At 37.3% G+C, this 25,648-nt stretch overlaps 4 protein-coding genes across 11 annotated transcripts; 2 read left to right on the forward strand and 2 right to left on the reverse strand.

The window, feature by feature from the left end:
• On the forward strand, positions 1 to 1,867 carry LOC118737237 (protein suppressor of variegation 3-7-like; the record flags this gene model as incomplete). Of its 3 annotated transcripts, none has more annotated exon segments than XR_004992797.1 (5): positions 1 to 258; positions 327 to 623; positions 682 to 751; positions 814 to 1,440; positions 1,724 to 1,867. XR_004992797.1 is itself a non-coding variant. In XM_036467624.1 (5 exon segments), coding segments are annotated over 4 exon segments (954 nt in total). In that variant the 3' UTR covers positions 1,351 to 1,357; positions 1,724 to 1,867.
• A 4,952-nt stretch (positions 1,868 to 6,819) lies between these two features.
• Positions 6,820 to 11,391, forward strand: LOC118737236 (protein suppressor of variegation 3-7). Of its 4 annotated transcripts, XM_036467620.1 has the most exons (9): positions 6,820 to 6,967; positions 7,092 to 7,490; positions 7,556 to 7,972; positions 8,035 to 8,205; positions 8,308 to 8,646; positions 8,710 to 8,940; positions 8,992 to 9,195; positions 9,343 to 9,891; positions 9,968 to 11,391. In XM_036467620.1, exons 1-9 carry the CDS (start codon positions 6,951 to 6,953, stop codon positions 10,545 to 10,547), a joined length of 2,907 nt encoding a protein of 968 aa, XP_036323513.1. In that variant the 5' UTR covers positions 6,820 to 6,950; the 3' UTR covers positions 10,548 to 11,391. The 4 variants fall into 4 exon arrangements, with proteins under 4 accessions (XP_036323513.1, XP_036323512.1, XP_036323515.1 ...); XM_036467619.1 differs by having other exon boundaries at positions 6,820 to 7,490; XM_036467622.1 differs by having other exon boundaries at positions 6,820 to 7,490; positions 9,007 to 9,195.
• A 4,478-nt stretch (positions 11,392 to 15,869) lies between these two features.
• Positions 15,870 to 21,286, reverse strand: LOC118737239 (TBC1 domain family member 5). 3 transcript variants are annotated; one of them, XM_036467625.1, is made up of 10 exons: positions 20,977 to 21,286; positions 19,807 to 19,986; positions 19,639 to 19,723; positions 18,168 to 18,284; positions 17,964 to 18,112; positions 17,855 to 17,905; positions 17,706 to 17,802; positions 17,508 to 17,644; positions 16,886 to 17,453; positions 15,870 to 16,818 (listed from the first exon to the last, which is right to left on the reverse strand). In XM_036467625.1, the coding sequence occupies exons 1-10, from the start codon at positions 21,108 to 21,110 to the stop codon at positions 16,201 to 16,203; spliced, it is 2,136 nt and encodes a 711-aa protein (XP_036323518.1). In that variant the 5' UTR covers positions 21,111 to 21,286; the 3' UTR covers positions 15,870 to 16,200. The 3 variants fall into 3 exon arrangements, with proteins under 3 accessions (XP_036323518.1, XP_036323519.1, XP_036323520.1); XM_036467626.1 differs by having other exon boundaries at positions 19,807 to 20,442; positions 20,977 to 20,999; XM_036467627.1 differs by lacking the exon at positions 19,807 to 19,986.
• A 644-nt stretch (positions 21,287 to 21,930) lies between these two features.
• On the reverse strand, positions 21,931 to 22,690 carry LOC118737240. The gene is made up of 3 exons (XM_036467629.1): positions 22,585 to 22,690; positions 22,335 to 22,519; positions 21,931 to 22,259 (listed from the first exon to the last, which is right to left on the reverse strand). The coding sequence occupies exons 2-3, from the start codon at positions 22,507 to 22,509 to the stop codon at positions 22,192 to 22,194; spliced, it is 243 nt and encodes an 80-aa protein (XP_036323522.1). The 5' UTR covers positions 22,510 to 22,519; positions 22,585 to 22,690; the 3' UTR covers positions 21,931 to 22,191.
• Between the last annotated feature and the right edge of the window lie 2,958 nt (positions 22,691 to 25,648).

Consider the following 25,648-nt stretch of genomic DNA (forward strand, 5'->3'; position numbering starts at 1 on the left):
AGTCGAACTCTGTTTGTTTTTGGTTTCGATAGGAAATCGGCTATTTTTGTACATCTCTAAAAGCGACTACATAGATGAAGTCTCCTAATCATTACACTTCTCAGATTTTAATAGTATTACAGTTGAATATTACAGCATAAAGGATTGCTCAGTAAACTGCTTCCTGGTAATATATATACTGTATGTTTGAAAAGTAAATTTTCAAGCTATGAGTGATAACGAAAAAAATGCGTCTACCGAGGACGACACGGAAGAAAGGTATGTTTCTCCATCTCTTGTAACTTTAGAATATGTATGTATCTAGGATTATAATTTATAATTTTTAGCTTTTCTCAGCTGCCTTTGATTAAAACTCGTGTCCGGAAGAGCCTAAATGAGCTTCGACATCCCAGGCAAAAGTTTTGTGCTCGTTGGGAAAGAGATTTCCCATGGCTTAAGGCGGATAAAGTAGATGAATCTGTTGGTATATGTACCGTGTGTAACAAGCACCTGGTGTGTAAAAAAAGTCATTTGGAGCGCCATCAGAAATCATATAAACATCAGAGACTTCAGAACTACGAATCCTTCGATGCAGAATGCGAACCATCGCAAACAAATGAACCTGAATTTATGGAGTGCGGAAAGTACAAGAATTTAATATATAGTCTGTAGAAAGTTTGCATTATAACTCATTTTTTGCAGGCGGGAATTCGGGCAAGCTGAGCAGGAATTTGGTCAGGCGATTGAATTAGATCCAGACTACAATGTAGATGTAAGTAAGATCACACACTCTAGGGCACTTAGCCGAATTTTGAGGGACTTCTTTATTACTAGCGAGATCCTGATAGAAAATTTAAGAGGAATTCTGCAAGTAAACTAAAGCCGCAAGAGCAACAATCAACCACGAATTGTTCTATTTTAGCTGAAGGCATCACAAATAAGAGTTTCAAGTTAGACCGTTTCAAATTGCTCAAGCGTGTCGATCGCGACCGTAATGCTCTCAATGAGTATTACCTAATTCGCAAAAGGCAGCATTCGCCACTAATTCAACCATGCAGGGATACATTCGACTTATTTTTTGATAGCGTCTGTGCAACTGTGAAGTCACTACCACCGAAATTAGGTGCTGAGGTGAAGGGCCGAATTTCTCAGTTGATAGCCGAATTTGAGTTGCGTGCGATATGTGAACGAGAAGCTCAAGAAGCCACTTCATTACCTTCAACAACATCTGAAAATTCTACAATGGTAGTTGGTGCAACTACTACTCTTCAACAAGAAACCACACCATCGGTAACACAGGAGTCAGCGGTTATAGATCCGACTACTGGAGTTCCACATATCGTTTACACATTCCAGCCTAAAGGAGAATGATTTCAAAGTTAAGATACTAGCATGAAAATTGTGGGAGAGAGAGTAAATGTCCACCTAATTTATTTTCTCTATCGAAAGTAAATTTTAGTCGTGAGTATTTTAATTAAATTCTTTGAAACAAAAAGCATTGAATTTCCGCGTCGTATAGTTTATATTATAATCATTTCAATTCTCTTTAGTGTGTATAATTATACCAAACCGACATTTTGGAAGTTTGTAGATAATTAAAACGCATAAAATATTTCAACAGTTTAATCATTTTTACAAGCTTTTATTTAACTTGCTCATCCCACGGAAACTTCCAATTTAAATTTTTTTTTTTTTTTTTTGATAATGGCAAATGTCAATTACTGCGTTCCTTTATACATTCCAGATAATCCCATTTCACAGCCAGAATAAACAGAATACGTTTGAAATATACGTTAACATATCATCAGGAACGTTCTAAAGAATAAGTAAACAAAACGTTCCACACGTTCAGAATGAATTAATAAATACAGCCTTAGTAAAGCTTAAAGCGCAGTTAGTCAACGACGTAGCGTAAACGTAGGTTGACGTACGTAGCAGCATATCTAATTTACTGCTGATAGATAGAGAGAGGGAAGCAACGGCAACGTCACCGCCATGCGGTGGTGAGTTTTCGTTAACACGCGAATCCCATAAGGTAGTTCGTGTCTGCGTCTACGTTACGTCGTTGACTGTTTGAGCTTTTAAAATTAGTCAAGAACATAAACCAACTGGTATGTAAACCCGAGTCAGCTGACACGATCTGTCTTATGTCATGTAAATGAAAACCACAGTATATACAGTAATAAACCTTTTTGAGTACTCCTCGGGGGTAAAATCTGATCAGGGTTGATAATGAGAAGGAGCAAGAATTTTGCCGATTCAGAGTTGCATACAAATTTACTGTGGTATGAAAGGGAGCAACAACCGTACTATGGCAGAGTGGCACAGGTAATTTTGTAAACAAACACTTCTTATAATTGTAAGAGATAATTGCTATTTTTTGCAATATTCCGATATCCAGCGTGTAGCCAGAGGCAATGGCATGTGAGCCTCACTAAAATCTACTTATCATGTTGGAGCAGCTCCGGGTAATGGACCATTGAATGTGCTGGCTGAACTTATGACCACCATAACGCTGGAGACTCCGCGTGTGCTGAGTTTATACGGTAGTCATTCATAGCAATTACTATTGTATGTGTGTATGATTCATATTTGTGAATTCTATACTTTGATGTTGAGTATCTCCGTTGAGCTCCGGGTAATGGTCGCTCAAACTTGGGAGTGCTTAATGAGCTCTCTGGGCGGATGCGCTGGCAGGCTTTACAGTCTCTATAACTATACCAACCTTGTCTTGTTTTGGAATAAAGACTTAAATATATTCGGAAATTTAGAATTTTCCATGATAAATTCACAAGGTTCACGTTTTTCATAAAAAAACATAATCTTACAATGGATATTTTATTGATTTTAAATTTACATTTAAGAAAACTCCATCCAGTGCTATAATTACGATTTGATTTTCCCGTTTAAAGAAACACAGGCAATAATTATGTACTTTACTATTGATATTATTCTTAATTAAGCATTGATATTATATTTAAACGACGTTTTGTTCATAAATAACACAATTATATATATTTTATCCTCGAAAAGGACTTTTTATAATCATTAGAAGAATTTCCCCACAGTAAGTGCTGCCGTGCTCGCAAAACGAAAACGCTGCACACAACCCAAAAATACTCCTCGGGGACCAGTTGGTGAAAAACTGCGAAAAGGTTTATTACTGTATATACTGTGATTAAAACACAACACTGCAGAATTTTCCTGTAGTTTTTTTCGTATCAGCTGATTTCTTCTTTCTACAGATGGCGGCCACTTCTTCAGTTTTGCAGATGGTAAAAAAGTTATAAGTTCCTATTCAAAATACGTTTAAAATATTTGAAATTTACTATTGAATAAGGTTTTTTGTTGAAAACTAAGTAGTTTATATTTAGCTACAATCTATTATAGCACGAAAAATTGTAGTTAAAAAAGTAAGTTTATGAAAAGGCATTGATGAATGGCAACACTGTAGTAAGTAACACTTAGGGCTCCAGTAATCGACAAAATTCTGCGTATACAGACTGCGTTTGAGTATACGTTCTGCGTTCTTCACTGATTTCAGCTTAAATAGCAAGACTCTTGAGTAGAGCAGTGTTGCCAGATAAATTTCGTTTGAAGCTAAAACGGTGGAAAAAGCAAAATAATAGGTCCTTTCCCGTACGCGACGCGAGATCCCGCGGGTGCCCAAAATAGCCCAGAAACAAAATTGGTAATAGAGAGAGAAAATTGGGACGTATTGGATCGGACTTTTTCTCCGGGTGAAATTGGATGAAGCGTCAAAGTGCATATCAGCTGTTTTGTGTTTACATGCTGCCTGCATTTACTTGGTGCTTTTAAGGGATAGTGAATGTATTTTCAATCTTCGTATTCTTAAAATCAAATTTGTGAAACACAAATTCAATTTCCAAGAGTTAGTATTTAAGGACAAAAGCAAAAACGGCGCGAATCAGCTGTTTCTAGTGATGTGCGGAGTCAATATTTCTAAGTATATATCCAATACTCTCGATACTCGGTACCGAAACATTTAGGTTTCGAATAAAACCGCACATGGGCCAAAAATATGGAAAAAAAACCCGTATGTACGAGCCAATAGAGCTTTTAATACGGATTCAAATGAAAGATGTATATGTCGGTTCGAGGCCATAATGCAGAGAAACTCTTACTTGTTTGAAGCATTTTTGTTCCAGCTCAATCGGACGATATCATTTTTGTGGGCCTGGGGGCAGATTCTGTAACGAGTTAGCATCTGTTTTGTTGACGTATGATATGAAATATTTTTACGTCAACAAGTGCGATATCGATCGGAAACCTGTCGATAACTGGTTACAGAATCTCCCGCTGAAAGGCTTCTTCATCCGTAAATTTTCCGCATTTTTCTTGAGCCTTGGATCAACTAAGATTAAAAAAATAAAATAATATTTCTCTGTTGCGACAACTTCAAGTGTTTTAGCCGATATCATATGAAATAGTAATTAAAATTTTTTCCTAAACTTGAAATGCATATAATTGCGAAGGTTTAATGTAAAGAATCGGTATCGGGTACCGAAAAGGAAGTACTGGGTACCGAAATCTTTTTTAAGTATTGGGTACCGAGTATTGGATACCGAAAATTCAGCACATCACTAACAACGAGCGCAATTTAATTTTTCAATAGCTGCGTTCAAGGTGTATTAAACAAGGTGGTGTTGGGGCGATAGCCATGAACGAAAGACACAAGATCACGTAAGAACAAGAGAGTGAAAAAAGTCGATTTTTTTAGCGGGTTCTGCGCCGTCTTGTTTCACTGGAAAACGAGCGAAAAGTAAACAAAGCAAAGAAAACAACGAAAACCAAAATTATTGTCAGCCACTTTAAACGCACAATTTAGGTAAAATGATGCAACAAAATGCTTTAAAATGTGTTGTCATGTTGAATTAACTCTTCTTTACTTGAATACAAGTGTAAAATAGTTGTGCTTGTGATGTAAACAAACGCTCAGCTGACGAACCCGCTTTTGCAAACTTTTTCTCAAAACCAGTTACAAATACAACGTCGCGTTCTTACGTGATCTTGTATTTTTGGTTCATGGCGATAGCTGAGTTTTTCGCCGTGGAGGCCATTACGTCAAAATGATGTGTTTGTTGTAACTCATACCAATGACAGTATGGACATCAGCGTATAATTTGTTAGTGTAATTTTTTACTTATATACGGCCAACACCACCTTGTTAAATACGCCTTGGGTGCGTTCGTTTAAAATCTCCAGTAAAAAACCAACCAACAGCAAAATTCCGGCGAAATGTCAACAGTTCTCTCACAAGAGAAAAATATCCAAAACAGTACGCGAACAGAAAATTTGCAGAAACTGGAAAGTTAGACGGACAGCTGATATAATTTTTTTTTTACATTCAAAAGTGTAAAATTTAAAACGTACGAAAACTCATTACAAAGTGGTATCCTGACACAGTTTATTGATTAAAAAAATAACTACTTACTTCTTACAAATTTAATTAGTCGCATTGGTCATTTTTAACTTCCAAACCATCAAATTCAATTTTGTGATTTGCGTAAATTCGAATCAGCTATTTTTGAACAGCCGTTTTCCTGTTGGCAAATTGCAAACATTTTTCCAGCAGAAACCAGCAGCTTCCCCTCAAAATGAAATGTCACTTTGCTCTCCCAATTTCCCCTACTTTGCAAGTTTTTTGCGTACGCGAACGCAAAAACCTGAAAGTTTTGGTTAAACATGAATAATTAACAGCTACGCGAACGCAATTAATATAACATTGCAAATTTTAAAAGAATTATGGAATACATTACTATTATTAAAAAAAAAAAAAATCCTTGCAGCACAAAAAATTATGCAAATGCTAAAAGCTCTCAGTTATGCATGCTTGGCATTGCATAAGAGTTGTCACATAAGGAATCTATTAAATGAGCTTTGCGTGTAAGTGGCTATCGCCGCTTTGGTAAAAAAATTGTATGTAACTTTTGTCAGGTTTTGGGAAATCGGTGCTAAAGATTCAGTCACAATTTTTCAAAAGCTCTACATTCTTTTTTTACCAAAATTTAATGCCAGCTGTATGACATACTAAAAATCACACACACGGCAGGTAAGCAAAAGGCTAAAATTGTTGAAACTATTTATTATACACATACGACTATCCATTGCATGGGATTGGTATGATTTTGTCGTACGTACCATACAATTTGTCACATAAGACAATGGGCCGTATGCATAAAAACTAAGCAATTACTTTTTCTCAGATTTTCATACCTTTCACTTAAATTTATTTGAAAAAATTGAGTGAAAGGTTTGAAATTTTAAGAAAAAGCATTTGCTTAGGTTTTATGCATACGGCCCCTTATTTCAATAACTATTCAATTTCATCATACTATGAAAATTTGGCCGTTTGTGAAATTTTTCGTCGCATACAACAAAATGTTGACCGAGTCGCTTGCGAACTTGCAAACGGACGACAACGTTGACGGCTGAACCGACCCGAGCGGGGCTTAGTAATCTCGGTAACTAAAGAAGATATCCAAAAACTGATAAGAACAATCGAAAGACCCATATTTAAAAAAATGCCTCTTAAACTAAAAATCGTTAAGATGACGCTTACGATAATCTGTTACCCAGGCGATGATAAGTAGAAATCTGTTGATTTTTCGCCTTAACGCGATAAATATTGAACGACTCGTACACGCACGCGATCTATCAACTTGAATCGCGATTCCAATACCACAATAAATATTGGACGTGTAGCAGTCGCCTTTGTTGCTATTTCCCTCTTTCCTTCGGCGATAAATTTATCGATTGGGTAATCAATTAATTTTGAACATATGGCAGCGCTTAAACATATTATGCGACTGCGTCCTCTTTCTGTCTGTACATCACACCATCCTTTGACTCGAAGTTTGCAGTAGCATTGTTCGCGGAGAAAACTTAAATATATTATAATACATAAATCATTTTTCATATGCAAAAATATTTTTAGGAGAACGGTTGAAATGTTGTTTTATATTTCGTAAGACAAAATTCGATATTTGCTAATTCGTTTGTATACTAATTTTCTGTTTCGGCGTTCGGAACGGAATTGGCGGCAATTTCTTTTCATAATTCATTCGTAAAATGGAGTTTGTTTGTTTAAGGAACGTAAATATAAAAGACGAACCCGATGATTATGTCGAGAATATAGAGAGCATGGAAGGCGCAGTTGAGCCCGAAGAAAGGACTATAGTGGATGTAGATCCAATGAACTTGTTGGAACCTGTATCAGAACGTGCCAGCGATGACGATCAGGATAAAGCTAACGTAGCAACAAATGGCGACGATGAGGGAACTACTGATAAATGGCAAAATTGGATTAAGACATATCCATGGCTGTTGCGTAGTTCGGGAAAACGTGTTGGTTTTTGTCTTTATTGTGGCAAAAATTTATCAGTCGAGGGAATTTATTCTCTGCAAAGACACGATTCCGCGTTAATACACAAAGAAAGACATCAAAATTACGAAGCATTCTTACACAGCTGCAAGGAATCACTTGATGAGTGAGTATAGAGAAAGATTATTGAATATCCTTTAAAACATAAACTTGGCGTATACAAATTCTTAGGGACGGTTTATCGGCTATAAAAAAGGAAGTTGACGAAGATAATGCAGAACGCCTCTATGCAGAATTAATAGAGAAGCGTTTGGCAAGGTCCAAAGAACTAAACGATTACAATTGGAAAAATTGGCTAAACGCTCACACCTGGTTGGTACGCGGGCATAGCGAAGACGCTATTGGAACTAAGGGTTATTGCAAATACTGCAAATGTATTTTCGACGCCGAATTTTCTCTCAATAGACAAAGGCATGAACAAGCTGCAAAGCATAGACTTGGTGAAAAATTGTTTTTAAATGAAGCAAATGGAACCGAACCAAATAGTAACACAGAAGTCAATAGTGAAATAACTGAAACGGCCAATGACAAAGCGGAACAAGTAAATAATGATGAAAACGCAACTGGAATAGAAAGCCATGTAGCCAGGTTCGAAATCGGCAATTAACTAATTAATTTAACTGTTACTCATTGAATTATACACATTACAGCAAGGTGTTAAAAGGACGATTATTCGATAAAGTGTCGAGCTCTAGTTCCCAACGTTGTTGTCGTGTTTGCAGAGTAGTAATGGACAAACACAGCTGTCGCAAGCACTTAAAATCAAAATTACACAGGAGAAATATGCAGGCTCTGGCAATTAGCTATCGAAAGGATAAAAAGTAGGTAGCATACATACTTTCATATTTGATACTTGTAGTTTTTTACCCTCATAAAATATCCTTTTGAATATGTACCTAATAAGATTTACATCTTTTTCACAGAATCAGTATATGCCCATCAAATCCTAACAACATACAAGTCGACTGGAGCAAATATACCAAAATTCATAGCTGGATTTGTGCAGATCCAGATGATCCTAAATATGCATACTGTTCTTATTGTGAGAAACGTTTTATGTATGGCTTGTCGACCGTAAAAAGGACCTTACATGAAAAATCACAGTCGCACCGCGAAGCAATTAAACGAAAACAAGAAAATGGTGGTGTTGAAAGCAATAATACTACTAATAAATTAGAAAAAAAGCAGCAGAATGAAGAGACCAATGCGGAATTAGAATGTGACGAAAATGAACGCACAGCAAATGATAGCAGCTTAAAACGGTAAGAATAATCAATACATACATGCATATGCATGTACATACGATTATGTATTCAATAATTAAGATTTATTCACTTCAGCAAAAGAGATATTTATACCGATGAGTGGTTTGAATTAAACCCATGTTATCAGAGAAACAAAGACAATGAGGACTACATTTATTGTAAATGTTGTAAAGTGCTTCTCCTAACCAAAAATTTAAACATCGGCAAACATGAAAGGGCCGAGCGCCACCGATTTACCCAAAATGCACTAGCTGAAGAAGCAAAGAAAGAGCAACAGCAGCAAACAAATTCGTAAGTATATACAACAATTGTTAAATAACAACGTAAAGGACATTTATTAAGATTTCGCGAATTTAGTCAAGTCTCTAAGGAGAAGCATGTAAGTTTATCCTGGATAAGACGTTCAAGGAACGGGCAAACATTTTGCAAGTTTTGCCGAGTGGTTCTTTCGAGGAAATACAGACCTGCTGTGCACGAGCGAACAGAGCGCCATAAATTCGCAACGCAAAAGTTTCTTGCTAGAAGGAAGGCACAAGAGAGCAAAAGGTATGAATGATATTAAATATTGAAAGTAAAGCGACAAAAATTTGGTACGTGGCTTCTAAGTGTAAACAAACTATCATTTTCACTTTAAAGACTTTTTAAATATATGTACTTAAATATTATGTATATGTATTTATATTCAATTTATAGTTTAAAAACGGAGAATAACCAAAATGCCAGCCCACGTGAGGAAGGTGCTGTCAGTGAGGAAGAGATGAAACCATTAATGGAAGACGCTGATCAAGACGAAGTGAATTGGCATCAGAAATATGTGTGGCTATCATTTAGCGAAACTGAAACCCGCGAGCACTATGGCTATTGCAATTACTGTAAGCAAAGTGTTTTCGTACCCACTACAAAATTCGCTTCGAAGCATGAGTGTACTGCTAATCACATACGTTCGTATCTGACTCAACAAAACGGAACTGAAAACTCAAAGAATCCCAAGACAGAAAATACACAACCTCAAGTTAATAGCGGCACGAAATTTAAGTTGTATAAATGGCTTTTACCAGACCCAGAAGAGAATAGAAGTTTTGGTTATTGTAAATTTTGCAAAACTCGCGTTACGACCGAGGGACTTATGGCATTGGCTCACCACAACTCACGAAATCACAGGAAAGCCACTGCAATCTTTTTGCAAAATCATAAAGATGAAGGTTTGGAAGGAATTGCACAAGACAGTTTATTCGAAGATAGGTGGGTGTGAAATAGCTAAATAAAAAAAAATAAACTTCATTATACAAATAAAAATATCTAAATGTATTTCATATAGTGCGTCTCAGCAACTACGTAACTTAGAGGCCATTAATCAAGATGAATCTGGCTCAGAGACATCATTGGCTACAAGATTGACAAACGCTCATACGGAAATGCTTAGCTTAATACGCGAGATGAAGGGTAACAAGACGCGCCAGAATACAACATTGTTATCGGGACCACTATCAGCAGCTGCATCGCTATCGCCCTCTGATGCTGATATTTGTTATTCGCGCGTATCTGAGCAACATAATGGCAAGTTGGAATTGAATGTCTTAAGTCAAGCTAAGCGAGAGCGCAATACTTACGATTTGTTCTTTGAAAGTATGAATGAAACTGTGAAAAGACTACCAACGGATTTGGCTGCAGAGAGCAGAGTTAAAATTATGCAAATCGTGTACGATTTAGAAATGCGTGCTTTGAAACGTAAATCACAGCAATCAGGTCGTAGTCCCAATACGACACCGCTGTCTTCGCGTTCAACCATCGCCATGCGAGAACGTAGCACTTCCATCACAAATCCAAGCGCCGCTGATGTGGTCATTCCAGAAAACGAACAAAGTACAAATCAAAGCAACACACGTGAAACATCATAAATATACATAAATTACATTGCATTATATAACATACAACAACATACGTACTCTACATACATGCGAACCTTTTCTATTGCAATTTTTTAATTTACTTAAAAATTTTTAATAATGCTTGTTTTTTTTTGTCTGCGTATAATTTTTGGTGTGCCAATATCGGGACTGTTTAGAAATTCATTCCTTCGCTATACAAATACCCTGCAAACCGAAATCTAAGAGTATCGGAAATGTGTCCCGAATTCTTAACGCTTTATTTACGAATTTTAGAATAAAATTGCATTGCCACAAACTCGTAAAGAGATTTTTGTACGATTTCTTAAAAAAATTTTGGAAAGATTTCCTCAGCGCAGCATTATTGTCATCAAATGATCGAGGTGTGCAATGTACGTTTTATTTTAGATATTTCGTACAATAAATCGGGAAGGGGAATTATGATATCTCTAATATTCAGATTTATCTGAAAGTATGGTTTGCAGGTAATTATGTACATATATTGATTTTAGTTTTGAATGTTTATGTATGACAATTCGTTTTAATATCGTCAATTCAAATTAGTTCATAATTTACTAAAACGTTATTGTGAGAGCATCTGTTGTCTCTTAGGAGTTAATTCCAATATTACAGCTCGGCACTATACATTGCCTAAATGCAATTTTTAATTACTATATAGTAGCCATTGAGTAATTCATAACAGTTCCGCTCCATTTCAAGTAAAAAAAAAAAGAAAACGTAATGTAAGCTGCATTAAATTGATATCTTTAATTTTTCTTTGTAAAAATAAAATTGAAAATGCGTTTTAATATAGTACATATAATGCAGACATGCATAGTACGTACTTTCATAGAAATATGATACTGGTAATTTTATATAATGGGTCTTAGGTAGCGTGAGTTTCAAGAAGACTTTGTTGCCATGAGGAGCTATACATTGTCTACATTCCCCGCTGGACCAACATCTTTTGCCTTTCTCCATCTCAATATGGACAGAGCTAAAATATGTGCTCAACGTTAGTCTACATATGTATACGTATTAGTGTTGCGGGGATACCAAATATTGATATGGGCTTTTCTTCGTTAAGAGCTGGTCTAAAATCGAAAAAAGATTGTGGGCTTTTTCGAGATGCAATCACAACCACAGTGTTACACGAATTATTAAAGTATCACGTTCGGTGTGAATTTCTAGCAACGTTTTATCAGTTAAGAAGTTGCAACAGTCAGGCAGGTTCTGCAATTCACTTCCGCGTGAATTTCAACAAAATGCGTTTTGAATTCAAATTGCCAAGGATTGATATTCACTCGGAAGTGAATTGCAGAACCTGCCTGAGTTTTGCAAATTTTCATCAGTGCTGCAGTATTGCCGCTTTTATTACGTGCCTCGAACCGGTTTGCATATCTATAGCCTTTTCCAGGATATGTTATGGTGGATTTACAAGACCTGAAGCCCCACTGATAAGCCTCAATCAGTTCTTCTTTTTCTTCCGTTTGACGGTTTGGGTCGATACCTAAAAACTTTGCCAATTTCCTCTCTCTTTTGCGAATTTGCGCCAGTTTTTCATATCGAGTGGCGACGTATCCTTCTGCACGTTGTCTTTTCATTTTGTTCGTAGAAGGCCATGCTTTCGTTGTCCACCCGTGGGTGCCGAGTAGAACGATCTTTTCACTGGAGCGTCGTTATCCATGCGTACAGCTTTACTATGCTCATGTTAAAAAGCCCACACAGTTCGTCATTCCATCGGATGCCGTCGCCCGGCGCATAGGGCCGTTGATCTTGCGGCGACATCTTCTGCGTCATAAAATAACGGGCATTATACTTGTTGAGCGTAATTGGCTCAATCAGTTAGTTGACTTCAATCAATGGTTGTTTCAGTTGAGATAGACTACAGGGATCGTTGCTGCAACTTTTCTAGCTACTCTATCTGCTATCACAAAGCTGGGCAGCGTCTGCTCGACGGGCGACTGCGCGGCGTATTCGCTTGTACATACACGCTCTGCTTGGGAAGACGTGAAAGCTTCATTCAACTGCACAACTTGTTCGCACGCACACAGTGACATCAGCTGCATACACACTAGTTGCGTTCCAGATGCTTCACGATTTGCTTTTGTGGGAAGTCGTTCCAGGTGACCACCTTCCATAAGGTTTATTAATGGAGAAAACAGCTGTTCCTGCAAATCGTGAATATCGTGAAGCATCTGGAACGCAACTACTACAAAAAATGCTCTGCCGAAGCTGACCACCTCTGTTCTAGGGCCTTGCGATCTCCATGTACACAGATAGTTTTCAGCCTCTCTTATGGGAAATAATTGTTGTCGTGAGGGAACAACATGGGCTAGTCTATCAATCGATTCCGTCAAGCTAAGCTAACGGAAGCCCTGGAAACTTGTTATTTCGGACCGAATTGAGAGGGATGTTAGTTTAATGGGTTTGAGTCGGCAGGTGGTTCGTGTTGTAGTTACTTAGACCCGACTGTCGTAGGAGCGAGGTGGGTAGTGTCGTGAGGTGTGCTTTTACTAGCGGAACATACATTTGGTACGTCGGGGTCGAGTTAAGTCGACTGCAGTTTCCAGACCTTAGCTCGCGGCAGCTGAAGCTCTTGGTTTGCGCTTGGGCTCCAATTACGACATTACTGGTGCGAGATTCTCTAAACGTGGTGATGGGTTCTCTTATGAATGCCGCTTATGGCTTGTCGATATGTCGTCGGGCCCAGCGTTAAGCTTGCGTTTGTCAGGATCTTGTCCGCAAATTCGTTGCACTGTGACATGCCTAGTAAGAGGCTCTGACTGGGAAAGTTGAGGAGCCGCTGTTCAGTTGCGGTTGAGACGATACCAGAGGGCATCCCGTTGCTCTTTGGAGTGCGGAGTTCGGACAAGTCAGTACCTTCGTACACTGTTTCCTACTAGTCTCCAACCGGTGAAGCATAACTTGAGATCGACCGGCTAATTACCTACCTTGTATACACGGTGCACGTGTTGCCAACAAAATTTCTTTGTGATTGCGCCAAGCTGCTGGCGAGCGATATGTCGCTGCCCTAAAATTTGCCCAAAATTGCGGTTGTGTGTTCGGAGAACAAGAGTAAGCTGTCAAAGGTAACCTCACTAATTTTAGGATTATTCACCGTCGGAATTGGTGCATGTCTAATTGCGGCTTGATCTTCATACAGGTGGTAAATAGGGTTACCGTTGGTTTCGTATGACAGAGGATTAAGCTCCGTACAGCGAAGAATGGGTGCATAGGCCATCAATTCCATTGCCGGACGTTGTCGTCAACGTTTAACTGGGATACGCCTTAAGGCCACAAATGTCTTCACGACAGGGCGAAGAAGAGTTATCAGGCGATAAGACTCCCCGTTGTTGGCTGATTTACTTGGCTTTAATAGTGAAACCACTCTCCGTGATATCCACACACCGGAAATTAAGAGGGGGGAGCGCGTCCATCATTGAAGTCCTTGATGGGGTATTCTGATCCCGCTGGATCCAATTTATTTAGCATCAGCAACCACATATCGTCTTGAACTTCACTGCTTGGCTTGGTTTATGTAAATTGCATGCACGAATCACTTCGGATTCGACGAGACGTGATTATCAAATAAAGTTTTCACTCTGTCATCGCGCCTTGTCCGGTTAGACGGTCGATCGAATCGAAAGTTGCAAGTTTTCAGATGCTTATTGAGATTCCCAATGCCGGGACTCCCAGCATTGACCTGGTCGCGCTCATTTACCGTAACAAGCGTCTGGAAGCGAGCTGCTGCAGCATCTTACGGAGCTCTCTTCGCCAATGCGTTGATCTCTGGATGTAGAAAGTGCGGTGAAGTTAAAGTGGTAACGATACTGCACAATTTGGTAAGTGACGAAGCGTGATCTACCACCAATGCCTTACATAGCTCATTTAATCTAATGCAACTCGGCGCAGCTTCATCCCTTGGATCTACAGGGGACTAGAAACTGTGTGATGCATTTTGGAACGAATTTCCGTCATCCTGTGCCAAATTTGGTTTGGAGACAAACATGTTTCGGCATTGTGCCACATAAAGTGTAATTTTTCGTTTCGGGGAAAATAAATCATACAACCACCCTCTCGGAAACAACAGCCACAAAGAAAACTATATGATCTGCTCTGAATGTATCCAAAGTTTACAAATAGTTCTATAGGTGACTCTATTCGGTGCACGTATTCCACCTAACAGATGTGCAATCCGGATATACATACCCTTCTCAGGCATATGATGCTGGAATGTTTCTGGTGGGGGGTTGGACTCGCCCCAATCAGAAGGGTGTGGAATATGTTTGGTGTAAGGTGTTGCTCCCGAAACAAGATTAGGACGCCGAAATTAAACTCTTGAAAGAGTAAAACTCGGGTCATTCTGGTTTATAGAACTGACTGTCATGGGAATGTATAACAGATTCTTCCATCTTCTCGGACTAAATCTAGACTAGACTCCAATAACCACTGGTCCAGACGCGGAAAATTGCTTGCAGAAAAGCCCTCGCCAAGGAACGTCAGGAGGCATGTCTACGAACTGACCCATTAAACAACCTCTGGACCAACCTGCATACCGACAGACTTTAAACGGCATTCACAAAAAGTCGGTCGCAAGTTACATAGACTCCCGACACGTGAATGGCTATTTGGGCACACAACCAACCGACGTGGACGAGACAGAACTTTGTCTGCCTAGAGGGTCTCGCACCACAATAGCCCAACTTCGCTCTGGCTACTGCAGCAGGCTAAGCACATACCTGAATGAGTGCCCGTCAAGCGGAGAGCCGCTGCATGACCTAAGGCATCTCTTCGCATGCCCCCAGAACCCCACCCCCTGTCCCTTTGCACAGACTCGGTGGAAGTTGCACGCTTCTTGGGCCTCCACTTAGCTGAGCCTGACGCCAACGTTGACGGACGAGTCGACCCGAGTGCGGCTTAGGAGCCGCTACAACAACAACAACAACGCCGTTCGCATATCGCCATTAACGAATAATGGCCTCCTTCTCGCATCTATTGCACATGATCGGCATCAACTGCCCACTTATCCAGACTAGACCTTGATATACACAACGTATGTATGTCCTGCACGCGAAAGAACCTGATAATGTACTCACCATCTCTTCAGATGCCAACTAATGTCCCTCTTTCTTTGGATTGATCCCGTCGAAGCAATGCGTCTATGTTCTACGGTTAGTTGAGCTTGCGACAACGAATAAGGGCGATCTTAGCAATGCGAAGTATCCGATGCAATATAAACCCCAAAAATCGGGAGCGATTGAACGTCTCAAGGCGGTTTTGATAAATCACAGGTAAATAGAAGGCTTCTAACGAATAAATAAAAATATGGGATACCCTTCATGGAAATCTTCATTATGTATTTTCTTTTTAATGGCTGGCCAAAATCATTTACTCATATCAGTCCAAATATGTTCATTTCTCTCCAGGCGAAATTTTAACATTGTGACTTAATTAGATACAAAAGCTCTAAAACTTTAACCTGATTTATATAAAAAAATTTTAACTAAGGCAACAAAATTTAAAAAGACTTTGCAAACCAGCGAGCGCAATAAAATTTTGTGAGACATTTTATACTTAATAGTTACTTAGTAACAACTTATACCTCTTTAGTAATAATAAAGATACATACTTTTAGACTTAAAAATACTATGCACACACATAGTCATTTGCTATGTTGAATTTTTGGAGATTTCATGTTCATAGCACATTGTGAAGCATCTGCATGGTTCCACTCAGTTTTTGGTTGGCTAACATCGACTGGTTCAACAACGCATTCGGAAGGTACAATGGTTAATAATTCAATTTCACGAACACCGCCTAACAAATGTGATGGCGACAGCGATGTGTGTTCCTCGGGCCGCACATAGGCGTGCACACTTATTGCGGATTGAGAAAAGGAATCTTCATTTGCACCAGTTGGGTGTTGCTTTTTATTTTCTTTGCTAGTTCCAATGGTTGAAGCTTGTTTAGAGCTAACACCGGCTATACTTATACCATCTCCATTGCCATCTTTTTTCCTATGACCTTTTCGCAAAGTAACCTGTTCGTTGGCTTCCAATGCTTCATCGATTGGGGGTCTGGTCGCATGAATTGGAAACATAAATTTGACATCTAGAAAACTGCATAATTCATCAATACCGTCCAATGCCTGCACCATCTCTTTAGAGCTGCTTCCCGGAAGATGACCTCTGATAGTGGTTACATATGCTTGAAGTTTATTCCGTGCTATAGAAATTATTGTTTGAGCATTCTTCAATTCCAAGTTGATAAGATCTTGACTCTAAGAGTAAATATAAAATAATTACATTTAGTAAAAAGCGTATTACAACAATATATTTGGTTGATACATTTTTCGAATATCCTTCTGCGATGGCGCTTGATTCCTCAGGGACATCTTTTCTTAATCTCGATATTGCAGCAGAGTCTACAGCATTTTGTGTTTGTAATTTGCCTATTTGTTGCTTCATTTTAGACAAATTATCAGCAGTAGAAACTGTACCACTATTTTGGAGTTTGCTAAAATGCTCTTTTGTTTCATAAGAACTACTTGATTTGAGCGAGTTTTGCGGTGCCGGTGATTTGTTGGCTCCAGTCTTCCTCAATGCACCAGCAGTTTGCTTGTGGACCGTAAAGTAAACAAAGGCATTTGAAGGACGTTCAAATCTTTTTGGCATAATCATATGCAAAGCATGACGTAGAATTAAATTTACATCCACATTGGTGGGATAACGCATTAGGTAGGTAAGGCAAGTTGTCTGATCACTCAAAAGCAATTTATCTCTAATACGTATCAGCATTGCTACTAGAATGTAGTTTGGCAAGTCGAAGTGGTCACTATCTGCGAAAATTGCATCCCAAATAACCAGCAAGTCAAGGAGTGGAAATTCTCGACCGAAGAGTAGACGAAGCCAACGGCTATTAAAAAAAAATGCAGGTATTTGCAAATTAGTTACAATATAATTTACTTACATTCCAAATATATGTAGCGGTATATCAAGTTTCAGCAGGTAATTGTGCAAATGTAAATCTTCCTTGGCAAGAATTTTCTCGCGTATGGAATTTAGTTGACTTATGACTTCCACACCGGGTCCCAATGCTGGCTTTGACTAAAATTTGCAATGGGCTTTATTACATACATATATTCTTTCATTTGATTTCTTAACCTACATCACCGTCCGAAGCAACACATTCATTGGGAGGCTGCACAAAGCTTTTTATTCGATAATACGACTCGATAGATGACATCAAGCGCGAAAACAAAGAGCTAAACAAGTATAAAATCATTGAAAACATAATCACATTAGAATTACACTTACTAAGAATCAGCTTCCAAATAATTTGGATCAAGTACGCTCAACAAAAGGTCACTGAAAAATTCCAATATTCTATGTATTCGTATTACGTTCCGAATTGGTGGCATATTACCTGGTTTGATGCTGAGATATTTCTGAAAAATGCAGCAGTGATTGCTGATCACCATACAAAACAAATAAAATAGGTGCAAGAATTTCATGCATTCCTTGGCGGTAGCACATATACGGGTGTTCCCGTGCATAATAGAAAAGAATATTGCACTGTAAAAACTTCAATTGTAATTTTTGACTATTTGTACCGAAAAATTCAACAAACCATGGCATCTTGAATGATTTTCTTACGAAAGAAGTCCACGCCTGGAAATGTTCGAATGACATCTTGACTTATAACAGCGAAAAGTTCTTGATCACTGAAATACTGGTTCCACACGCTCTTAAATATTGAAATATGAAAATTATTCAACATGGAATATCTTATATTGTTTTAGGATATATGTATGTATGTACGAATTTTTTTCGTGATACAAATATTTAAAAAATAAAAATAATAAAAAAATAAATAAAAATAATAAATATTTGTATCGTGCAGTGTTGGCACTAATCGATTGATTTTTTAATCAATTAGTTAATTCGATTAAATTCAATCCGATTACAGTTAATCATGATTAACTTTAATCTGATTAAACAGTTAATCGTAACCGCGATTAAAAAAAATAGTTTTTAATCATTAACTCTTAATTTGATTAAGTAGGTTTGGTGATTAATTAATTTATGCTGGAATTTTCCTGTGCACACAAAGCCAGTTAATCGGGTATGGCTAAGTCGGATTTCCTCATCAATCTAACAAATTTGGTGTGCATTTGCATTAAGATCTATACGAACATATGTTTTACACGTGTTCTGCAAACGTGCGCTGGGTTGTAAAAGCTCCCAGTTTATGTATTACTAATAACAATAATTAAAATTTTTCTTTTATTTTATGTGCTTTTTGTAAGCATAAAACATAAAATAATTACTAGAACTGGTGTTTGGTTCCAAATTCGGGCAAACTAGGTAACTTAATCAGATTTTGTTTTTAATTGGATTAACGATTAATGATTGAAATTAATTAATCGTAATTGCCGCCAGCGATTAAGGATTAAAAAATTTAATCATCAATCATACGAGTGATTACGATTAATTAATTTTAATCGTCAAACGCGATCAACATTTTAATCGTTAATTTTTAATCGTTAATCAAATTAACATTTTGTTTTTCTTAAAGGATTGACAAAAAACGAATTTTTTAGCTAATGATACAGAATTATTCGTTAGATATTTCATGATTCATATAGTGTAGCAATTTCGTTGCAAAATCTTGTATAGCTTTCCCTCTTAATTTTCTGCATTTTTGGACTAAGTTGAAAACTTAAAATAAACGCATCACATAAAAAGCTCCGTTTCCTTTTTTAAATTGGGCTTGTTAGTAAATAAACGATATCTACTTTTTAGGTATGCAAACGCAAGTTTTCTACCAAAGTTTAAATGTAACATTTGAAAAATTCCGATTTTATATCTAATCGTGTTTTTTATATTTTGACCCAGAACAGCGCTATTTCTAGAACTGTTTATTAACAGACTTTTTTATTGTATGTTACCGCATAACTTTGTACCACGTCCATAGATTTCGATAATTTTTTTTTTATTAGAGGGTGGCTCCATACTAATTTGATTTATATCCTATCATTTGTTCATGAAGAAATTAACGGTACTATAATATTTTTATATTAGAAAGCGTCTATACATACCTCTTCCGATTGCGATAGTGGATTGTCATCAGGCACTGCAATATCATGTGGATCTTTTATAAACTCGTCTTTGAGTTTCTCATACCTAACAAAGATATATTCATATACTTATGTAAAACAGTTCAGAAATTTCTTCACATAATATGTATTTAAGGAAATAGTTCCAACCTTTTCCTTTGCTTTCCTCTTTGTTCTTTCCAATTGCGGTAATCTGGGTTTAAAACACGTAGCAATAACGACCAATATATACTACGAAACTTTGAGACTTTCAAGTCCCCCTCAAATGCTTGTTCACGTATATATTCTGGATCGTTGTCTAAGTACTTCAAGAGATTCTCCCATTCTTCACTGTTTGGATAGACGAATTGCATAATCTCATTTATAGGTAGCTGAGTTTTTAAGATATTTCAATGACTTCAGCCTATCTAAGAAGTTTTCTTGATAAAGCGCATCGTTATCAAAATAGCTGATAGGTGACATCGTCACTAATGAGGATTTAGTGACATCGCCGCACTTGCTGTGAATCCTTAACGACATATAGCTGACAATGACACAGGTGATCATGTCATGCATGTGTACTCCTATCAAAGACTTATAACAGACAATGCGGTGACTTATAAAAAGTCCATTGTAGAAAGTGTCGCTTGAATGCCATCAGCGATCACTGCATGACAAATTCATGCACAGGCCGTCATCGACCAAATTACCATTTCAATGAAAAAGTTGTGAACGACTTCCATATAAACGGAGCCCGAAGTCATTTAAGACGTAACATGGCCGTATAGGACACTTAAGTGACTAATGCTTGACACACGTACATATAAAAGAAAGACTCGTTGATTAATATACATAGGTATAGATCAATTAAGTATTTGAATATGGTATGCAGTTAAATGTAGGAATCTCTTGTGGAAACAAAATACATATATATATATATATATATATGTATATGGTATCGGCAGTATTATAGGGCGTAGCAAGTTACCGCCCTTTTATATAAATACTCAGTCCAATAGTAGTTAGTGAAATGTCGTCCATAGCCACGACGTAGATAATCGTTCTATCATTCTTGGTCCATGGCTATATAAGCAATTACTGGCAAAATCATAGAGTTAAGTCATGTCAACGTGGTCTAGAAGTGAAAGATAAGAAACAAAGGCTGACTTTATCCTAGTCAACTAAGCCTATACAAACTCAGTTTCATATCAGCAGGCACGTTTCCAGTTTTTGTGTCCAATAAGCATCAACCATTTGTGATTGTAGATGCGCGATTGATGATAAGAACCAAATATTAAAACAATAAAAAATGCAATAAACTTTTTCTTTAATCTGAATTACCTATACCGTTCCGCCGAAGACATTGCATCGGTTGTAGTTAGTTCTTGTCCTCTCTCCTCCTTTATGTTTGTAGAAATTTCAGAGTTATCTTGTGGCATGTATTGTTTTATAGCTTCAATACCCCTCACATACATCTTCTAATAAAACTTTATTCGTTTTTTATTTTAATCATTGCCACAAATATTAGTTTTACTTATTTTATCCAAAAACCTTTGTATTTTATAAAAGGTGAACCCGAATTTACATTTGTTTTTATCAATTGACAAGTGTTGCCTCTTTTCGTAAAAGCTGCCTCCTACCAAGATTACCCAACACCTAGTGATATCAAATAATTAGTACATGGGTATGTAAACATTCGGTACTTTTTGTGTACATATCTGTAGTGCCATATTGTTTCACTGCAAAACGAAAGAAAAGTAAACAAAGCAATGAAAACAACGAAAACCAAAATTATCCAAAATTATTGCCAGCCACTTTAAACACACACTTTAGGTAAAATTCATTCATATAAACAAATGCTCAGCTGACGACACCGCTTTCGAAAACTTTTTTCTCAAAAGCAGTTATAAATACAACGTCGTGTTCTTGCGTGATCTTGTATTTTTGATTCATGGTATACACGTGTGTACATACATATTACACACCATTTTCAAAAGAGGCACAACTTAAAAATCGGATCAGAAAATATAACTGCTTGTGGATGGTACAGATTCAAAGCAATTCATAGATACAAAGATATTACAACAGGTTTATAGTTACGAGATTATAACCATGAAGAAACAAATTTTGCATTAATGGAGACAAACCCTACGAATTGATTTATGCAAAAAAATCCGCCTATATTTTTTTTGAGTTGTGCGTCTTTTGAAGATATGTACTTAAATGATAACTCTATTTAACTTTTTGGCAAATAGCAACTTGCATTAGCGGGGATATCACGAAAAACTAAAAATCTATTGTAAGAAATTCGCTGTACCTACACTTTATTGAGTGACTGTGTATGTAACTCGACACATGACGGTTTTTACATTTTATTCCTACCAGTTATAATTAATGGATCAAAATTTCTCTGCATCCATCTAAACGAAATATTTTATCTTGCATGAACTCCAATTGTTGTTGTGAGGTTCAAAAATACGCTATTTATTCCTGAACATATTTTCAAAAATTTATAAATTAATTATATATCAAATGACCAGTGATATTCCTTTCAATTTAATGATGTTCTGCAGCTTCCTTGGCCTGGCTCTCGGCCCATTTTTGTTTGTTTGCGGGCGAGTTTGCTAAAAAGTGAATAAAATTTTGGAATATAAACACATACATACATTTAATAAAGTTGCAGCAATTTTCTTTCATACCTAATTTGCTGATTTTATAGAATACTGGAATGCACAGACCAAAAGCAATGAAATAATATTTCCAAATCCATTGATTCTGAATGTAGTGTTTTAGCGGAAATTGAGCGATTTTTGCGCTGAAAGTATACGGGTACTTCATGGGGCGACCAACTTTCTCAACAGGCTTATCAGACATTTTGATGATTCTGTTTTCATAAGATATTTACCATAAGAAATGTTAAATATATTTGTTAATAATTATGTAACTTACAATCGGACTTCCACGGGCAAAAACAGCAACGCAGCACACTTTGCAGTTCCTCTTCTTTAAACTCCTGTTATTCACAATAATAGTTGTCAAAAACCTGCCGGTGTTACCTTGGCGAATGCTAGTAATATAATAAAGCAACTCTGTTCAAGGTTTTGTCGTATAGATGCCGCTGAAATACATTTCACATTTACAGGTCTATTCTGCGCTGGTAATAAAAGTTTTGTAACCGGTAAATTAAGTTCCTGTCAAATTTTAAACCCTTTTCGAATTCTGTGTACTCTTGTAAGCGGTAAATTTTGTTACCATCTCATAAGCTGGTAACAAAGTATTGCCCCGTGAAATATGCAATGCCAGAATCTCCACAATTATTCATAGCTGAATTGCTGAATATTTTAACTGCATTACCAACGCAATTAGAATCGCGGTGACAAGAACTGGTAACATTTTTTGGTAATAAAATTTTCCGGTTACAAAATCTTTGGTAACGTGCAGAATAGACCTGTTACAGGACTATTCTGCGCTGGTAACATAAATTTTGTAACCGTTAATTAAAGTGTCTGTCAATTTTTAAACCTCTTGTAACCGGTAAATTCGGTTACCATCTCATAAGCTGGTAACAAAATATTGCCCCGTGAAATATGCAGCACAAGAATTTCCACAAACTCCATAGCTGAACTGCTGAATATATTCACTGCATTACCAACGTACCTAGAATCGCGGTGACAAGAAGTGGTAACATTTTTTGTAATACAATTTTCCGGTCACAAAATCTTCGGTAACGTAATAAAAAGTTTGTAACCGGTAAATAAAACTCCTGTCAATTTTTAAACCCTTTTCGCATTCTGTGGGCCGGTTACTCAATGTCTGGTTAACACTAATCTGCAGTTAAACATCGTTATCGACGTCTTCGACTCCATGCATATAACAGGGAGTCGGTAACGTCGATAACGATGTTTAAACGCAGATTAGTGTTAACCAGACATTGAGTAACCGGCCCTGTATGCTCTTATAACCGGTAAATTTTGTTACCATCTCATAAGCTAGTATCAAATTATTGCCCCGTGAAATATTCAATGCCAGGATTTCCACAATTCTTCATAGCTGAATTGTTGAATATTTTAACTGCATTACCAACGAACCTAGAATCGCGGTGACAAGAACTGGTAACATTTTTTGGTAATAAAATTTTCCGGTTACAAAATCTTCGATAACGTGCTGAATAGACCTGTTAGAAGGATTGACAGTTAAGAGGCTTTATCCTTTTCCTGTTTTTCAATGATGCGACATTTCTTAAACTGGGTATCGCTTAAAATGTGTTCGCACAAGGCGATTTTGCGTTCAACTTTAGCGTTCAACTCACGCAGGGTTGCATGAAAAATAGTTGAATGGCTAAATTGAATGGCTGGCGACCAACTTTGTTTAAAGCGATTAGCTGATAGGCCGTTCAACCAAAAGTAGAATGCAAAGTTGAAGAAGAAGATACCTACGTTCCAATTATCGCTCTCTGTTACTCATTTTCTTGAGTACGGGAATGATTTCTGGGCTGTTTTGGGCACACGCGGGATCCCGCGTTGCGTGCGGGAAAGAACCTTTAGGGCCGGTTACTCAATGTCTGGTTAACACTAATATCCGGTTAAACATAGATATCGGCGTTACTGACTCCCTGTTATATGTATGGAGTCGAAGACGTCGATAACCATGTTTGACCGCAGATTAGTGTTAACCAGACATTGAGTAACTGGCCCTTAGTCTGTGTTCAGACACGAATTATTATCGGCGATTTCTCTTTTGGTGTTACCCTTATTTTTTTAAAAGCTCGAAATCCGAATTTATGTATATGGTGTTTGTTGTATACCAGCTAGACTTGTATAAAAAAACATTAATTAAACAAAAGACAAATACCAAATGCCAAAACCGGTCAAAATATGGCGATTCTTCTATTTACTATTTGTGGAATCGGCATCGGCCGATTCTTCCCCCATAAGCCGATTAGTCGGGATCGGTACATACCTGAAAAAAAAATTGGAATCGGTCGGCCTCTAGTCTAAACACCTTTTAAAAACTACAAAAATGGAAAATAGCACTATGGCTCAGAAATGTAGATATTTGCCATGATGCAATAATACAAGGTGTTATCGGCTGGCAACTTCTCGCTCTAATTCTGCCAGACTGCCTTAGGTGAAACAGTGTTACTTCTTTAACAAATCTTTGCCTAATAATATAGTTGAATGTTTTTATTTATTCTTTGCGTACACATTTTGTTATCTTAAAAAGGCATTTTATCTTATTTTATTTCCTTTCTTTGCGAAACATGTACGGGGTGCGTATCGGAAATAACGCTCCGGTGCAGGTGATAATAAATGGAAATAAAAACCCAAAGCGAAATATTTTTTTTTTTTAGTAGTTTTTAATTTAAAAATATTCTGATTCAAAGTTAAACAAATATTGGTATAAGTAACAATGGTATTACCTTCGCGACAGTGGCCTGGTAGCTGCTGGTCTGCTCTATTAGATCTTCTAAACCGAAGTAAAGTAAAAGGTTTACGGGACCTTAACTCGGACCGCCGGACAGTAACTGACGTTAAGGGGAAACATATCGAAAGTATATTATCCGGCAGAATATTAGCTCTGATCCAATACTTTTCGTGAAAAATCCTGTAAAACTGTCAAACAGCAAAATTACTATCTGAAGTGAGAGTAAAAAGTGAGTACAACAAAAAGTACGGTAACAAAAAAAAACATTTTTCCTGTAAAAACGTCAACCAGCGATTGCTTGACAATTTTCATGATTTTACTAGAAGAAAAAGTTCGGTAAAATCTTGCAACTTCATTCTCTACACAACTCTCCATAAGTCGCTCTCATTTACAGGATTTTGGAGTACGGGAACATTTTTCCTGCAACCTCCTGCAAGTTCGTGTAAAATCCTGTAAGTTCATGGAGTACTGGTTCAGAGCTATTGTAGTCAACCGCGCGTGTTAATACATGTATGTATGTATGTGTTTGTGTATACACATAGTGTTTAGGCGCGTCTGCTAACACCAGGCGCCTAAATACATGCTATGT

The sequence above is a fragment of the Rhagoletis pomonella genome, unplaced genomic scaffold (assembly GCF_013731165.1).
Source record: "Rhagoletis pomonella isolate Grant_MI unplaced genomic scaffold, Rhpom_1.0 Rhpom_scaffold_00004, whole genome shotgun sequence".
Taxonomy (NCBI): Eukaryota; Metazoa; Arthropoda; class Insecta; order Diptera; family Tephritidae; genus Rhagoletis; species Rhagoletis pomonella.

Bases quoted from the DNA above. Each gene is read 5' to 3' on its own strand.
- LOC118737236 (XM_036467619.1), top strand. From the start codon at position 7,072: ATGGAGTTTGTTTGTTTAAGGAACGTAAATATAAAAGACGAACCCGAT. The intron at 7,973-8,034 runs GTTCGAAATCGG...TACACATTACAG, and splicing joins ATAGAAAGCCATGTAGCCAG to CAAGGTGTTAAAAGGACGAT. The intron at 8,941-8,991 runs GTAAGTATATAC...ACATTTATTAAG, and splicing joins CAACAGCAGCAAACAAATTC to ATTTCGCGAATTTAGTCAAG.
- LOC118737239 (XM_036467625.1), bottom strand. From the start codon at position 21,110: ATGTATGTGAGGGGTATTGAAGCTATAAAACAATACATGCCACAAGAT. The intron at 17,645-17,705 runs GTAGGTTAAGAA...TGCAAATTTTAG, and splicing joins GTGTTGCTTCGGACGGTGAT to TCAAAGCCAGCATTGGGACC. The intron at 17,454-17,507 runs GTAAGTAAATTA...TTTTTTTAATAG, and splicing joins CCGCTACATATATTTGGAAT to CCGTTGGCTTCGTCTACTCT.
- LOC118737240 (XM_036467629.1), bottom strand. From the start codon at position 22,509: ATGTCTGATAAGCCTGTTGAGAAAGTTGGTCGCCCCATGAAGTACCCG. The intron at 22,260-22,334 runs GTATGAAAGAAA...TTCACTTTTTAG, and splicing joins CTATAAAATCAGCAAATTAG to CAAACTCGCCCGCAAACAAA.